At 42.4% G+C, this 15684-nt stretch overlaps 2 protein-coding genes and 1 long non-coding RNA gene across 17 annotated transcripts; 1 reads left to right on the top strand and 2 right to left on the bottom strand.

Annotated features, from left to right (window-relative positions):
* Positions 1 to 4: 4 nt before the first annotated feature.
* On the top strand, positions 5 to 4085 carry LOC123088473 (disease resistance protein RGA4). The gene is made up of 4 exons (XM_044510681.1): positions 5 to 840; positions 1067 to 3120; positions 3240 to 3563; positions 4024 to 4085. The coding sequence occupies exons 1-4, from the start codon at positions 5 to 7 to the stop codon at positions 4083 to 4085; spliced, it is 3276 nt and encodes a 1091-aa protein (XP_044366616.1).
* Positions 2718 to 5287, bottom strand: LOC123088475 (uncharacterized). The gene is made up of 4 exons (XR_006441922.1): positions 4883 to 5287; positions 4745 to 4804; positions 4422 to 4610; positions 2718 to 2948 (listed from the first exon to the last, which is right to left on the bottom strand). It is a non-coding gene; the product is annotated as an uncharacterized lncRNA (long non-coding RNA).
* A 2250-nt stretch (positions 5288 to 7537) lies between these two features.
* On the bottom strand, positions 7538 to 12535 carry LOC123088470 (uncharacterized). 15 transcript variants are annotated; one of them, XR_006441917.1, is made up of 7 exons: positions 12088 to 12532; positions 10113 to 11556; positions 9827 to 9988; positions 9016 to 9098; positions 8318 to 8403; positions 8016 to 8215; positions 7538 to 7939 (listed from the first exon to the last, which is right to left on the bottom strand). XR_006441917.1 is itself a non-coding variant. In XM_044510679.1 (2 exons), exons 1-2 carry the CDS (start codon positions 12338 to 12340, stop codon positions 11270 to 11272), a joined length of 540 nt encoding a protein of 179 aa, XP_044366614.1. In that variant the 5' UTR covers positions 12341 to 12535; the 3' UTR covers positions 10112 to 11269. The 15 variants fall into 15 exon arrangements, 1 of the variants encoding a protein (XP_044366614.1); XR_006441918.1 differs by having other exon boundaries at positions 9016 to 9122; XR_006441920.1 differs by having other exon boundaries at positions 8016 to 8133; positions 9016 to 9988.
* Between the last annotated feature and the right edge of the window lie 3149 nt (positions 12536 to 15684).

Here is a 15684-nt window from a genome sequence, read left to right on the forward strand (position 1 = left end):
GGGGATGGAGGCTGCAGTGGCCACTGCTTTTGCCTGTAGGATAGCTCCGAAGCTGTTGGAGTTCTTAGCTGCAAATCACAGGCTTCGGCAGAACCTGGAGCATGAAATCACTTACATTAGAAATGAGTTTGCGTTGATCTCTGCCACCATTCAGCAAGACGATGATCGTCACTGGAGGAGCAGCGGAGGCAGCGAGCACATGCAGAGGGCTTGGATCAAAGTTATACGTGAACTGGCGCATGCTATTGAGGACTGCATCGACCGCTTCATGCATCGGCTGACCATCTCCAGGACATCAACGTGGATCCGTCAGGCTCTCCACCGGTTGCAGACGGTGACAGTCCGTAAGGAGTTTGCCAAGACGATCCGCGAGCTCAAGAAGATATCACAAGATTCATCCAAGCTGAGAGAAACTTACTACAACGCCAGCACCGGTGCTGACACCTCATTGTCAGCTTCACCATTCGCAGTGGCATGCACACCTGAGATGACAGCAGAGATGGTCATAGACGACACCATTTCAACTCGCAGCCCCGTGGGCATGGACACTCCCCAAGATGAGCTTATGGAGCTGGTACAGCAGCAACAGCAGCACCTCAAGGTGATCTCGATTGTTGGCTTCGATGGCATAGGCAAGACCCTCCTTGCCAGGCATGTGTACCAGAGTATGATGAGCCAATATGAAGTATGGGCTTGGGTTTGTGCAGCCGAGCAAAGGGGCGCAAGCGATGTTCTCGAAGTGATACTCCAGCAATTTCCCATCCCCACCACATTCACCAGTGGTGGAGGTAGCCTCAGCAAGCTCTGCGCAATCCTCAGATCGTGCCTTCAAACCAAGAGGTAATTAATTCCAACCGTTGGTAATTTTCTCCACTCTGTCTCTGTTTGATGATTTGGTCTTGATTTACAGCAGTCTGCCTCTTTTATATTTTTGTACCGTCCAGAAATTCTTCAAGTTTGACTTCACCCACTATTGGCATCTTTGTGGGTATAAAATGAAATCACTCCAAATTTAATCTCCACTTCATATCTCTGCATGTTAATTCTGATCATGTACTCCTCATAGGTTCTTCATCGTACTCGGTGACATGAGGACAGAATTTTGGCATGATATTAAAGATGCCTTTGTGGGGTTGAATGGCAGAGTTCTGGTGACGACGGCTATTCAGTCAGTAGCAAATGCCTGCAGCAGCTCGGCAGCTCATGATCATGTGTACACAATGAAAACTCTCCCTGATGGACACTCGAGGCAGTTGTTTTTCAAGGAAGCTTTCCAAGACAACGATCCGCCAGTCAGTAAAGAGGATCAGCTTGGCTCGGAAGCACTGAAGAAGTGTGATGGTTTACCCCTTGCTCTTGTTACTACAGCCCGGTACTTGCAAAGCACAGGTAATCCGACGCGTGAAAACTGGGCAACATTGTGCCACAACCTGGGAGCACACCTAGAAACGAAGGAGATGTTAGCAAGAATGAAGTGTGTGCTTGTCCAAAGCTACACCAGCCTTGTTAAACATGATGTCAAGACTTGCTTGCTATATGTAGGTATGTACCCAAGTGGGCGTACAGTCAGGAGGAGAAGCTTGATAAGGAAATGGTGTGCTGAAGGGTTTATCCAAGGTGATTATATGTGTAATGCTCTGGATGCTGCTACCGGCAATTTCAAAGATCTGGTCAACCGGAGTATCATCCAGCGTACAGACACCAGCAGCAAAAATAGCGTAGATCAGGTGAAGACATACCATACTCATGGCATGATGCTTGAGTTCATCCTGCACATTTCCAAGTGTGACAACTTCATTACATTGTTATATGATCAGCTAGCTCCCTCACACCCACCCAATAAAATTCGCTGGCTCTCCCTCCATGACGCAAGTGCCAAAGTAGCCAATGATCTATCTCTTGTCCGGTCTCTGACAATTTTCGGAAGGGCGCATGTATCTGTCTTGGAATTTTCCAGGTATGAATTGTTGAGGGTCTTGGATCTTGAAGAATGTGGTAACCACTTGGAGGACAAGCATCTTAGGGAGATATGCAGTAACCTATTGCTGCTCAGGTACCTAAGCCTTGGGGCTGCTGTTAAGGTTACGATGCTCCCCAAAGAGATCAAAAAGCTTAAACTTTTGGAGACACTGGATGTAAGAAGAACCAAGATAGAGATTCTGCCAACACAAGTCATGGAGCTGCCATGCTTGATTCATCTATTTGGAAAGTTCAAGCTCCAAGAAGGTGTAGGAAGCCGGAAAATGCATAAGCTACAAACCTGGTTCTCAGAGAATAGCAAATTGGAAACAGTAGCAGGATTTGTTGTGGACAACAACAAGAGCCGAGGATTTGCACGGCTCATGGAGCATATGAAGCACTTGACGAAGGTGAAAATATGGTGCGAGCAGTCCACTAATAATAGCACGGATCCCACTGCCAGTGACAGCAACAGCAGCACCAACAATTACACTCATGTCTCAAATGCCATCAAGAGGTTCATCAAGAGAAGCACGGACGTGAAAAAGGCTCACTCACTCTCAATACATTTCAATGATAAATGGTTCCAAGACTTGCTCGTGAACTTGTCCCTAGAAAAAGAAGAAGCTTCCTCCTGCTATCTTAGCTCGCTCAAGCTACAAGGGGGCAACATATGCAGCCTGCCTCCATTTCTTACCATGCTAGGTGGTCTCACTAAGCTGTGCCTTTCATCCCCTCATCATCAGCTGAGCGGGGATATTCTTACTGCCCTGAGCAGAGTGCGCAGCTTGGCGTACCTGAAGCTGATTGCATCTCAACTGGACAAACTCGCCATCATAAAAGGTGCACTTGGAAGCCTGCGAGGACTATGCATCGTGGTTGAAGTCATGACTGAACTGGAAGTCCAAGAGGGAGCTCTGCCATTCCTCGAGTCGCTCCAGTTGCTATGTAAGGATGTAAATGGCTTTTGCTGCACGACGATCCAGTCCCTGCGGCGTATTAAGGAGGTCACCCTCCATGACGGAGTGAATTATGAAACAAAACAAAAGTGGAAGGAAGCAGCAAAAGAACACCCCAGACGCCCCAATCTCTTGTTTGTTAAGACAGCAGAAGATGTCGATATGGGAAGTGAACCTGCAGATATTTCTACTGGACAGTCTGGTAATCAAGTGTCACGCATCTTATTTTGCTTAATTGTTGGTACTTTGGTTAATTGGTGTTGAGTTATATATACTGCCTCTTCACGCATCTATGTGACGTCTTTTATTGTGCAGCACAAGTTGATTGTGGTGATCTGCAACAGAATGATGATGAGAAAGAAGATACAGATAAAATTGATATCCTAGAGGATTTTGCTAGCAAGACTTGTCTGGACCCTCAAGTGGACAAGGAATGTTTTGAACAGGGGATGGAAGGAATGGTAGGTTTAGAGGATCAGCAGATGGAAGATGTCACTCAGTCTACTGATCAGGCTGACAAAAATGTTGTACTTTTGGTGGTGGGTGAGAACAGAAGAAAGAGGGCAAGGTTGGACATTGGTGAAGACAATTCAATGGACAAGGTTGTTGATAGGGTGAAGCGCAAGAACCCGGAGGATGTCCAAGGTAATTTACAAGTTCCGAGTTTCCATCTGTCTTAAATTCTTCCAATATTTCTCTTAGTGAGAATAACTAGTAAAAGAGGGGTGATGTTTGCAAGTAATATTCTTCAGGTAATAAATCTATTCAAGTGATAGAGATTTATAAGCTGCTAGATGTAGTTCTTTTATAGCTAGCAAGGAGAAGTCCAACAGTGTGCCTCTGAATTTTGATTCTTTGTATGCCCTGTTCCTAAATATCTGTGAAGTTAGTGCACACTGAATATTCAGGCTATTCCTGTTTCCTTTAACTGTCTGTGCAGTTGGGTTCTGAAGTTCATTGGAAATGTTAGAAATTTGATGGCTGTTGGAGATGTTGCTTTAGTTTGGACCATATGGAAATCTACAAATACCCTGTTTACTTTAGAATATCCTGCTATCTGTTTTTTTGTTGTCACAATGGTTATAGTCATTTGACTGGCTTGCAGAATCGAGGCCAACAAAACAAACAGTGCCTGGGCTCGTAGTTGCTGTCTCCAGTGGAAAGTGAGGTTTTCCATCAAAGAAGTGGATGTGAGTCATTGGTGCCTCGGTTGGCAGATCCCAGATTATGGTGTTGTTTTGCCTGCAGTACCCGTGTTTGCAAGCTTGGGTCAGTCTTGCTCGAGAGTCGGGAAAGTACTTAGGTTTGCTTTGAGTATCAGGTTGGCATTTGATGTTGTTGACAATAATATTTGTTCTTGCATTTTGTGGACAGCTTTTCTTGTTGCTTTTCTTTTAATAATTTGAATCCTCATGTTAGTATACAATAATTAGCATGGAAACTAAGGCCGAAAAAAAGAAAGGGTCCAAGAGAAAAACAGCCTGGTTCTAGTTTTATGCTGACCTGTCGGAACCTACGTGCTGGTCAACAGCAATGGGCGAAGTTTCTGACAGGAAGTCAGCTGCAACTGCCGGACAGGAGTTACCCCAAGCAGCATGAGAGACATCAGAACCCGTCGCTGGCACGCCCCTCCTTGTGCGCCATCCAGCATTGTCATGCGACTAATCCTTGGTCGGAGCTGTTTGAAGTACTCTGAGGACACAAATTTGAAGTAGTAGCTACCATCAAACAAGCTGTTAGGTATGGAGCTGAGAAGCTCAGACAATAAGCAAAAACTATGTCGAGCCAGCACACTAATTGGTGATCACAATGAAATTGAACCATACTTGCAACGCGCTATTTGCTCAGCAGTGTACAGACTTGACAATCCCAGTTTGGTCCCCTGTCTGAAAATTGCAATGCAGGGTTATTAGTTCCTGAACCAAGCTAGTGGAATTAGAACAACACAAATAGTAGATTCGTACCTGAATACCAAAATCATCAGCGTCGAAGGTCCGCCGTGGTCCGGGTAGGGGTGGGCCAGAGGTGGACGGAGCTGCCTGAGGGTATGAGCTCGATCCCGACGGTGGAGACATTTCCGGAGAAGGCTGCCGCTGGCGGTACATCAAGAGCGGCCGTGCGGAGGCGTCGGCGGCCGTACTTGTGCCCATCGCGTGCGCGAAATGCGTCGATGGAGAGAGGCCGTGGTCAGCCGGGTAGCGCCACCGCCAGCGGAGGAGGCCGAGGGCGAGGGTCTTCTCGCTCTCCTCGATTGGCCGCAGAGCGGCGAGGTGGGATCCACCGGCGACTTGCTGCGGTGGTGGATGGCGTCGGCGGCGGCGGCGGCGCCGATGGTTAGCCGCGTCCAATCTGGTCTGGCGAGTGCATCCAAAGGGGGAGGTAAGAGATGGGGAAAGGGATGACAGGTGGGCCCATGTCGATCTGCCTTGTTGACGTGACACAAAACCATGGTCAAAACTGTGGACGATGTTGCGGTGTTGGGTATTTTAGACCATACTAGTACAAATTCCCGTGCGTTGCAACGGGTCAAAAAAATTACAAAACCTACTTCGTGTGCCACCTTGTGCCATTTCTTATAACCAACTCAATAAATCTTGATAATAAGGTTGTTCGGAGCATGAAGTGTGGACGTGAAGAACCAACCTAACTTGCTTCATCTAGTGAAAGAGTAGTGGTGAAATAGTATGTGGGTCGGTTATATGTTTTGCTTTTTAAAAAAACACAAAATATTTGTTTATTTTTTAAGAAATTCAACAATTTTAAGTTTTTTTAATTGGAATTGGAACATGTTTTGAGGCCAAACATTTTATGAACACATTATTTTTTTGAATTTATTTATTTATTTTGTGAACAATTATATATGTTTTTTAATTGAAACAATTTTTTGGGAATTTTCAGCATTTCCTAAAAGTGTGAACATATTTAAAATATGTTTATATATTTTTAAACCAAGAACAATTAGAAACTCTCATTATCTTAAAAAAAACACACGCCCAATGCCTGTAAATAAAAAATGATTCCTGGTGTCCGGACCATGGAGTATAGAGTTAGAGCATGGTTAATAGTATAGCCGGCCGTTGGCTATATGATCTTGCCACATCATCTATATCCTACCTTATAGCCAGCAAGTATAATAGTTACATATAAATATGTACTACTTTGGTGATACATGACACACCTTTCTCTCTCACAAAGTGTCTAGGAGCGCGTGCTACAGGCGACTGTTAATCAATGCCCGCTTCTCTTCTCTCTCATCTTCTATCTCCTCCAACTCATCAAAAATATAATATTTAAACCCTTACAATCCGCCTACATCATCCTATTGTACTTGCTCTTAAAGAAGTTGTAGTGTTGTCCTTTGATGGCGCCTCTTTCAGCTTAGCACTATTACTGGGTGGAAAAGTGGTGCATTTATTTTTAGTGGGTCATACAAATGTTAGAATGTTCTATACTAATCAAGAGTTTATTAACTAATTCAAAAGTCCTGTTAGAATTTTCAAAAGATTTAAATTCAAACGGATTTTTACTATGTGGATTTTTTTAGAGATAATTGTTTGTTTGATTTGGAAGAGTTCAAATATGCACATGCGTTGCAAAAGGAGGGAATATTGATGTGTCCACCAAAACACACATCATCATAGCATGGCGGGGGTAGGGAGATGCATGCCGATAGATTCGTCAGTTTCTCTTTAAGACAGCCAACCTCTGGTTGGATTGGATGGTTTGGAGGGTGGTGGTACCCAATACCAACAGGAATTAAAATCTAGCTTTGACGCTTTCATGTCTCACGAAGGTGAAATATTATTTTTCTAGGTGGCGATTTTCGCGTCGATAGCGAGACACTTGTGGTGCGTTCATCAATCTCAAAACCCGTCCAGTCAGTCTCTCAAAGGGTTAGTGTATGTATGTGTGTGAGTCTCTGTTTGTACCGTGTTTTTCAAAAGGTTCCATCTAACTTTTATATGCAGCAATTTAATGTGTCGTGCGTCCCATCAGAAGGAGAAAATCATCGCATGTTTTTAGTGTCTCATTCATGTTGCCACTTTTCATGTTTGCCACCATCCTCAATGATGATATGATTTTTGGTGTTCGCAATTCAGAAAAACTTGATGAACCCACATTCATGTCCTTCGATGTTGCTTCAATCAGCACCACACTATCACCGGATAGGAGTAGTGGTGCATTGAAGTGAGATTTTTATATATAGTTATTTGTTAATATTCAAAAGCAAGCATGTTTTTGCTATGTTGATTTTATTTTTAGAAAATGTTGGTTGTTTGGTTTGCAATATTACATTAAGTTTCTTTCCGTTTTGCACTTCTTGGACTTGGCCCAAACACAAGCTTCTCGTGTTGATTGTAGGTTCTTTCTTTTAAAAAACACGCACATTTTGTAGAGTCCGGAATCGCACACGCATCTCTTTCAGTTCTAGATCACAATAAAAAAGGAAAGTTTGGTAGCACATAATCTTAGTGTGCATGTATCCAACGGCTTGAAAAGGTGTCTGAGGCTCCGTTAGCAACCCTTTAAAGTTGGTAGATTTTTTAGGGGTCTTTAAAATTAGTAGCTGAACTCATTTAAAAAAATAGCTAGCTCAAAGTAGAGGCGAAAGGCGATGATTGAATTTAAATGCACATTTTCTAATTAGTGCATCTAATTCAAATTTTTTTTATAAATATCAATTTAGTCAAGCATATGCCTGTATGATCCTTCACGTTCGACAATATTTTTTTGAAGAAAACTTAGTCGGCTTTGCTGTACGAGATTACAATATTTCTTCTGGATAAACTATTGATGTCAAAATCCACAAATACGAATCATATGCATAGCACGCATGCACAACAATCATTGACTTCACAGGATAGAAACCTTGATAAAGGAAAAGCTTGTCATCCTTGAATGTCTTTTTACCATACTCCATGACATGAGAACCGATAATGGAGTCATTTGGGGGTGCCGTTCTTGCTTTAACCACCTCGTACTGCTGCTTGATGGTTTCCTTCTGTAGATTGTGAGTTTCACTGCACAGTAGGATCCCATGGTTCAGAATAGCAAGACAACATACAGAGCATAAATATTACACCTGATGCTTTTTACCTGTCTTCCATCCAAGAAACCCTGTATGCGTCACCCAAGCAGGTCATACATTCAGGAGGAGCTGGTGTTTCCATCCCAGGGCAGTATGCTCCCTAGCTACTTTCTTCCGCATTTGCTGCTGTTGTAACATAAATATTAAGGTCTTGTGGCATTAATCCCTCAAAGATACTGCCACTTTCACATGCTTCGATATATATGATCTGCCAAAATTGCAATTCTAGTTGAATATAAGACTCAAAACAGACCGTTTCAGCTTAATAAATATATTTTTTAATGGAAAAGAAAAAAGAGAGGATAGATACCATCTCGGAATAGCTTTTGGAAGCATGCTTTTGCCGTAGCACTTTGATGAAGTCGCCAGCATAAACAAATGGCAGGTTGGGCATACCTACATGGGTCTTTAACAGAATCAAAGACATAGCGAGAGTGTTCCTGAGACTGAGGGCGTCTGCAATGATAATCATCAAATATTTTCGTGTCGTAACAAGATCTGTGGACCCCAATGCCTTGATTAAATGTACACATGGTTCCAGCGGCACGAGCTTAATTGCACAAAAGGACCAACAAACCTAGCTCTCGATAAAAAATATAAGCTCCAAAACATGTACAATTAATGAAACTTCTCTCTTCAACTTATCCTCTGAATATTTTTACCATTTTTTTATATTTTTTCTCAAGATGCTTATTGACTTAAGCTTTCCAGAGTAAAAAGAGTCACTCAATTCCGAGTTTACGTGAGGGGGTCAATAAAATCTACAACCGATCTAAAAAATTGTGACAAAGAATGGTTCGAAACTTCGAAGGCCAAAAGATTGTTCGATAAAGAGCACATTTGAAATAGCAAAACAGAATGCTATGTGATAAGAAAAAATTCTGTTATTCACCTAGACATTAAAAAAAATCTCAAGTCACTCTGATCCATTCTGTGTTATTCAGTGTACTACAATTTATTCACCAACAAAATAAAGACCAAGAAGCAATGAATCTGGAGGTTACTGACCTTTTATGCAGCAAAGGAGACACGGCTATATGTGGTTCTGCTCGATAGCCCATAAGTACAGCATGAGATCCTTCTTATTGCTCCTGTACGTTGTCTCATTCAGACAACTGTAGCTACTAACATAAATCAACATTCCTTCCAAGCACTTGAATTTGGTAGACACTATCAATGCCTTGGAGTACATTGGATCTAAAGGCAGCCTAGCCATCTACCCACTGGATTTGAAAGCTTACAGACAACTGTAGCTACTAACATCAATCAACATTCCTTCCAAGCACTTGAATTTGGTAGACACTATCAATGCCTTGGAGTACATTGGATCTAAAGGCAGCCTAGCCATCTACCCACTGGATTTGAAAGCTTACAATGATCAGTCAAATAATTTATCATAATAACCTGAATAAACCCACATCATGTAAGTAATATGATATCTCGTGTGTGTGTATGTGTGTGCCCGTGTAGCTGGTCTATTTGCAAATGAAACTGCTCCAAGAAAATTTCAATTAGAGCTAGGTGATAGTGACAGATTGCTACATATATATGTGAACCTGTATTATCATACAGTCATACATACTTGAGCTAGCTGATAGTGACAGATTACTACATCTATGTGAACCTTTATTATCCTACTCTGCTTCTCTTGATCCTCTTTGCCTTGCTATAAAGCTCAGTTTTGGAAACTTAACCCTGAACCTCCAAAACATGTTTTCATTTTCCAAAAAGGAAGTAAATTTCTTTGGCATGATCAAGCCAAATCAACCTTATCCATCTTGGTCCCTAGCTCAAATGATATAAAGTTGAGGCAACTGACCTTTTCCACTTTACAATCAGATTACAGTCTGCATAACCCTGGTCCAGGCAAAACTCATACAGATCATTTGACATATCCTTCCTTCTTCTATAGAAAAGATCATAAATGTAATGGCTTCTTGAAATGCGGGAAATTGGGTAGAGTGCTTCGCACTTTCTCTTCCTGTCATGTGTATCATTTTCAGATGTGCGTGCAGATCATATTAGTACTCATCCTGTAGTATGAAATATCAATCGACATCTGAAAAGGTCACATCGATAGATAGCATGCTTAATAACGTGCATACCTTCTCTAATTTTGGCATCCAGCTCACAGATTGTGGGTTCAATAAGCACCCACCCTTCAGTATATTCGACACGGCCTATCTTTATCTTAGGCATACTATCACAAGGGGTGTCCTAAGGCAGGCTTGGAATGCACAAACCTGGGAAACAATAGAACATATGCCTTGTCTGGGAATTGCAACTTATAATTATTAAAAGGAACTGTCACATACATAAACTAATCAGACCAGCAGGCACTCAATTGACTGAACAAAACACTCTCATTAAGCGATTAACTATCTCTTATGATATCTATGGTATAATAGAATAAACAAATCAGAAACGATGACTGAAACTGGTTATTTGCTATCAAGAAAAGTAGTGGTGTTGCAGCAAGATGATCTGAATGTAAATCAAATGGAGCTGAATTTTAACCGTGCTTCTTGCGGCTAGTTCATCTAGCGATTGAATATGAGTAAACCATCTAGCTTAACATAACTATTTAATAGGTTCAGTTTTTATTCCTGTCAAATCTGAATATAAATACCACAACAGTTACCAACTTCATGATGTGTGTATCAGGACCACATAAACTTTCTGAAGTTTTCATGCTAATACTCCAATTCTGGAGTTTGCATACTGATACTCCAAAGTAAAAAAGGTACATCATACATTTTTCCGGAGTGTTGATCAAAATTTCCAAAAACAGCAGCCCATTGATATTTGGAAAAGAGGTTTGAGCTGAACCATATCTTCAAGCAAGTTAATTCTCAATCATGTGTCAGGCGTACAACACATTACTTCCTCGGGGTCGCTAGAACTAAATTTAACAGTACGAATAGCATATATAGGTAATTTCTGATGGTCATCACAATACAGCAAACCAAACAAATAGAACATCTTTGTGACGACAAAATTATAGGAAATCAGTATGATTCTATCTATATCAATCGACCAGAAGGTACAGGTTACAGTAAGCAACCGAAGAATATATAAAATCCTATCAAAACTCATGCTCTTTTCAAATTTCAGTTTCAAAAAGATTACAGTAAGCAACCGAAGAATATATAAAATCCTATCACAACTCATGCTCTTTTCAAATTTCATTTTAAAAAAGATCCTAAAACATAACAAACATGTCGCAAAAAGCCATCAAAACAAGCCGATCAATCAATTCAGATCAAATTCTACTGACACGTCCATCTCCCTTGTTCATCCAGAAGGAAGCAGAAATAGGCGTCCTGACAGTCAGCGACACCAAGATAACCACAGGCGGCATGGCCGTCAGCCCGACACCAAGGTTCTGGCTCCCACGGTCGGTCAACTTGGCTCTGCTACAGGACAGCCACATGGGCGTCGCACTGACTCGAAGACCACATGCATGTGGAGCATGAGCGTGGTGGTAGACTCCGACGACCACGAGTGCAACAACTCCAGCGGCCAACAAACTTGTGTATGTGCTAGGTCCTGTTGTTAATAGAAGGAACTTGCAGCTTGCTATGAATGTGAGGAAAAAATGGCATTGTAGACATGTGATGTCCTGACTTGATTGAACTGGAAACAGAAAAGAAAAAATGGGAGGGAGATGACCAATTGTCGAGCTGAATGTTGTGTGTACTTGTATTAGTTAAAACTGACCCATTCACTGTACGATTTTATCTTTGAAAGATGGTTGGAAGAGAAATCTTATTTATATGTAAGTTAATTCTGCAGATGACAGGTCATGGTTTTGCTTGTTTGCAACCTGCAACATCTTAATTTCTTTACTTTGCACATGAATATGTAGATGGATGGAATCTGACAGCATAACATCATCTATATATTACAAAATTTGATAGGCTCATGCAATTTGACAGCAATGTATCAGAAAACTTGGTTAACCAATGGTTTCTGCAACTCAAGTAAATGGTGAATGAGTGATTTTCTGCAGTTCAAAAACATGGCGATTTATGACCAGATCGTGGGGAATTAGGAAAAGAGAGGAGATGAATGGATTACCTGATGGTGATGAAGTCCTCATTCGTACGCCACCCCTGGCCTGGTTGGTGTACTGTCGCCCGACCGGCCGGCTCTGGATCCCTCCGTCTGCAGCGCACGTCCTCCGTCGCTCGGCTCCGGCGAGCTCCTGCCTAGGACACCGCACCGCCCCTCCTTTCTTCCTTCTTCTCTCCCTCATCTCCATTCTTCTTTCTGCCCAGGAGCCGCGGATGCCATGGATCTGCCAGGGAAACCACGCTCCGGCCTTCCTCATCGTCACCGGCGACCCCTGCCTTGCCGCCCGCCTCCGAATCGGCCTCCCCAGCCTCTGCCGCACACGGATCCGGCCCCTGCAAGCTCCAGCCGCCGGCGTCGTTCCGCATCGAGCAGCCGCCGCCGCCAGACGCCGGCGTCGTTCCGCATCGAGCAGCCGCCGCCCCCAGTCGCTCGTTATGCACGGGTCTTTTTTGCAATGTTTTCTCAGAGCCAGGATCGCGGGTTCAATACACCAAAATGGAGGGTCTTATTTGTAAAAACGAAACGTTTTCTCTGGTAGCCACTAAAACAGGGACTGCGGGTTGATTTCGTGTAAACCGAGGGGCTGTTTTGCAAAACAACCACGACGGACGACTAGAAGCAATCGCTGGTTTATTAGTAGGTAAAGAGGTAAAGATAAGAGTAAAGATAAAGATATTTCGATTTGAGAATTCTAATTTTAACTTTATTACAAGTTTCTCTAAGCTTCGGTGTCAACAACAATGGACTATACTTAATGGGGGTTCGGAAGGAGGTGTCATTCCAAAATGTTAAAATTTAATTCTACCGACCATTACGATTTTGGTTTTCAAATGTTGTGTTCGTCGTGTCGAGCCGCCCTCCTCCCTTAGTGGTTGCGACATCGTCAACTCACGGCTGGTATATATTTGTCGACGCCATCGTCAAAGGTGTCCTTCTTGGTCTTGGAAGGGCCTTGCCGTCGCCAAAGGCGTCCTTCTTGGTCTTGGAAGGCAAGACAGAGCGGGAAATTCATCCATTATTTTTATAAATGTTCATCCATTATTTTTATGAATTTCCTTGAGACAAATTGTGTTCATGAAGTTCAAAAAATTGTTCATCAAAATAAAGAAATTCATCGAATTCAAAATTTGTTCATCCATTATTTTATAAATGTTCTTGAATACAAATTGTGTTCATCAAATTCAAAATTTGTTTGTGAAATACAAAAAAAATGTTCATCATTATTAAAGAATTGTTCATCAAAATAAAAAGTGTTCATTAAAATTAAAAAATTCTCATTCTTTTTAAATCATGAACAATTTTTAATTCAATAACTGTTTTTGACAATTCACAATTCAATTTTTTTTGCAATTTAGAACATGTTAGTAATGCCAAATTATTTAATATAGAATAAAAGAAAAACAGAAAATAAAAAGGAAAAGTAAAAATGAAAACAAAAGAGGGGTGGGGGGCGTCCTGCCCCACGCATGGGTCGACCAAACAAGGCACGCGCGGGGGTGTGCGCATTCTCGTGTCCTGGGCGCACATGTCTCTAAATAGGACCTCTCTTTCCATCCGACCACCCTCCTCGTATGTCGTTTCTCCTATTAATAGTTTTTTAGGGGTGAAACCAAGTGTGTTCATCAAAGTCTACATGGTGTGGGATATATCTTTGGTCGTGGGGTGCGCCAAACCAAATGTGGCGACCCGGACCTCTCCAAAGTGAAAACTTGGCTAAGCTATGTACTTCATTATTAACAGCATGACTCTCGAAAGAAAAGTTACAATAAAAAGGTAGATGCCTTAAGGTTTTTTTCAATGATAATTGCACCATATGCCACCCGTGCACTCATGTTGATATCTGATACGACTTGCTGACAGTCCGAAGGCACAACAAAGTTTTGGATGCCCGAGTCCTTTGCAAGAGAGAGAGCCTCCCGGCAAGCTATAGCTTCTAGGGTGGCAAGATCAAGAACTCCTTCGACAACTAGTGCCGAACTCCCCTTATAGTTTCCCCCTCAATTCTGCATACTGCCGCTACTGAGCCTCCTCTTCCTGCCAAAACTCCTGCATCAACATGTACCTCACCGTTGTTAGCCAATTGTTTCTCCTGAGATATCTGATGGTTAGAGTTTGGCAGATAGAGCTCCCTCCTGAACTTGGTGGGCTTGTTTACTTGGAGACGCTGGACATAGAAAATTGTGTACTGAAAAAGAGTATCCCTTCAGATATAGTTCATTTGCCCCGCTTGTCCTGTCTGGTTCTGGAGTGATTAGAATCCCTGATGAAAGAGCTATACTGGGTGTGGGACTATTCCCGGTTCTGGAGTTCTTTGGTGTCTCTTCTTTGGAAAACATTGCGGCGTACCTAGGGTTCGAGGCAGGGGCTATGCCCAACTTACAAACACTCTGTCTCCGTGTGTACAACTGGCACGACACTGGACTAGTTGGCATGGAGCACTTGCTATACCTCCAGGAGATCCGACTTGATGGGGCCTCCGATGATGTCGTTTCTGCGTTCCAGGAGGCATTGCTGGTGCACCCTAACCGCCCTTCCGTTATTAAGGGCACTTGAGCTTCTCTGGTTTCGGCCAGTCTCTCAATCTTAACAATGAGCTGCTCAGCAGACCTCTTAGTTTTGCCGTCTTTGTAATCTTTCCCTCAAAAAACTATATTGGTATGTAGTCTTTGCTACCTAGCTGGGTATCATTCCTGCGTGCATCATACTATACGTTTGTTGAGCAGGAAAGTTCTACTGACTTTTACAGTTGTAGTTGTACTTGGGACTGCTGGTGTGGCCGCTCCATCTTGGTGCAGAACAGGTTTTGTTTTTGACAGCTAATGGTGTTTTAGTAGGGATCAAGAATTCGAAATTTCTTGTTAGCTGCCTGTTTGTAATCGCTGTAATAGTGATGATTAATGAATGAATGCTCCTGATATCCCTGGGAAAAAGCAATCCTACATGTGTCATGTTCTGACTATTTCGAATTTAAACTGCCAAAACGTCCTATCTTAGGAACAGAAGTAGTAGTGAATGACGATTTTATCTCTCATTTTTTTTTCTAAAAGCTTTTGACAGAGTCTGAACAAGTGAAAGCTTGTGCAATCCATTTGTTCATGTATGTAACATAATTTTTTTTTGAAACGTTGGCAAAAGCTTTGCCTCATTCTGAAATTAATATGTTCTTCAGAATCCGGTTAAAGCCTGTGTCTGTAACAGACGTACTTCAACCAGAAGCTCTTGTATTTTTAATTTTTTTTTTGTCGAAACAAAAAGCTCTTATATTGATTTAAATATCTCAAAGTAATATTCTGGTTTTGGGGTACATTTTGGTGAAGATATATGGGGATATAGAGGAAGGAGGCAAGGTGAGATGCAGAACAGAGCTCTTTCTTCAGTTACAGATCGTACACGATGCGTTTTCCCCAAGCCAGTTCCTGCACTTGAAGGATCGTTTGGACGAAACATCCTCAGCTCTGTCCGTTTGAGCTCTGGTCCAGCCTCTAGCCTGAACCTGCCCTGGATTGACGTATCCTCCATCGTCGCTTGATTCATCGCTTGTTGGCTGCTCTGTTTCAGTGTTGACTTGCTGTGCTTCAGGGACCATCTTGGATGAAGCAG

The sequence above is a fragment of the Triticum aestivum genome, chromosome 4A (assembly GCF_018294505.1).
Source record: "Triticum aestivum cultivar Chinese Spring chromosome 4A, IWGSC CS RefSeq v2.1, whole genome shotgun sequence".
In the NCBI taxonomy this organism is placed as follows: domain Eukaryota; kingdom Viridiplantae; phylum Streptophyta; class Magnoliopsida; order Poales; family Poaceae; genus Triticum; species Triticum aestivum.

Excerpts from the sequence above, each read along its gene's own strand:
- LOC123088473 (XM_044510681.1), top strand. The coding sequence starts at position 5 with ATGGAGGCTGCAGTGGCCACTGCTTTTGCCTGTAGGATAGCTCCGAAG. Across the intron at positions 841-1,066 it reads TCGTGCCTTCAAACCAAGAG|GTTCTTCATCGTACTCGGTG; the intron begins GTAATTAATTCC and ends TACTCCTCATAG. Across the intron at positions 3,564-4,023 it reads GAACCCGGAGGATGTCCAAG|AATCGAGGCCAACAAAACAA; the intron begins GTAATTTACAAG and ends ACTGGCTTGCAG.
- LOC123088470 (XM_044510679.1), bottom strand. The coding sequence starts at position 12,340 with ATGAGGAAGGCCGGAGCGTGGTTTCCCTGGCAGATCCATGGCATCCGC. Across the intron at positions 11,557-12,087 it reads GAGGACTTCATCACCATCAG|GACCTAGCACATACACAAGT; the intron begins GTAATCCATTCA and ends TATTAACAACAG.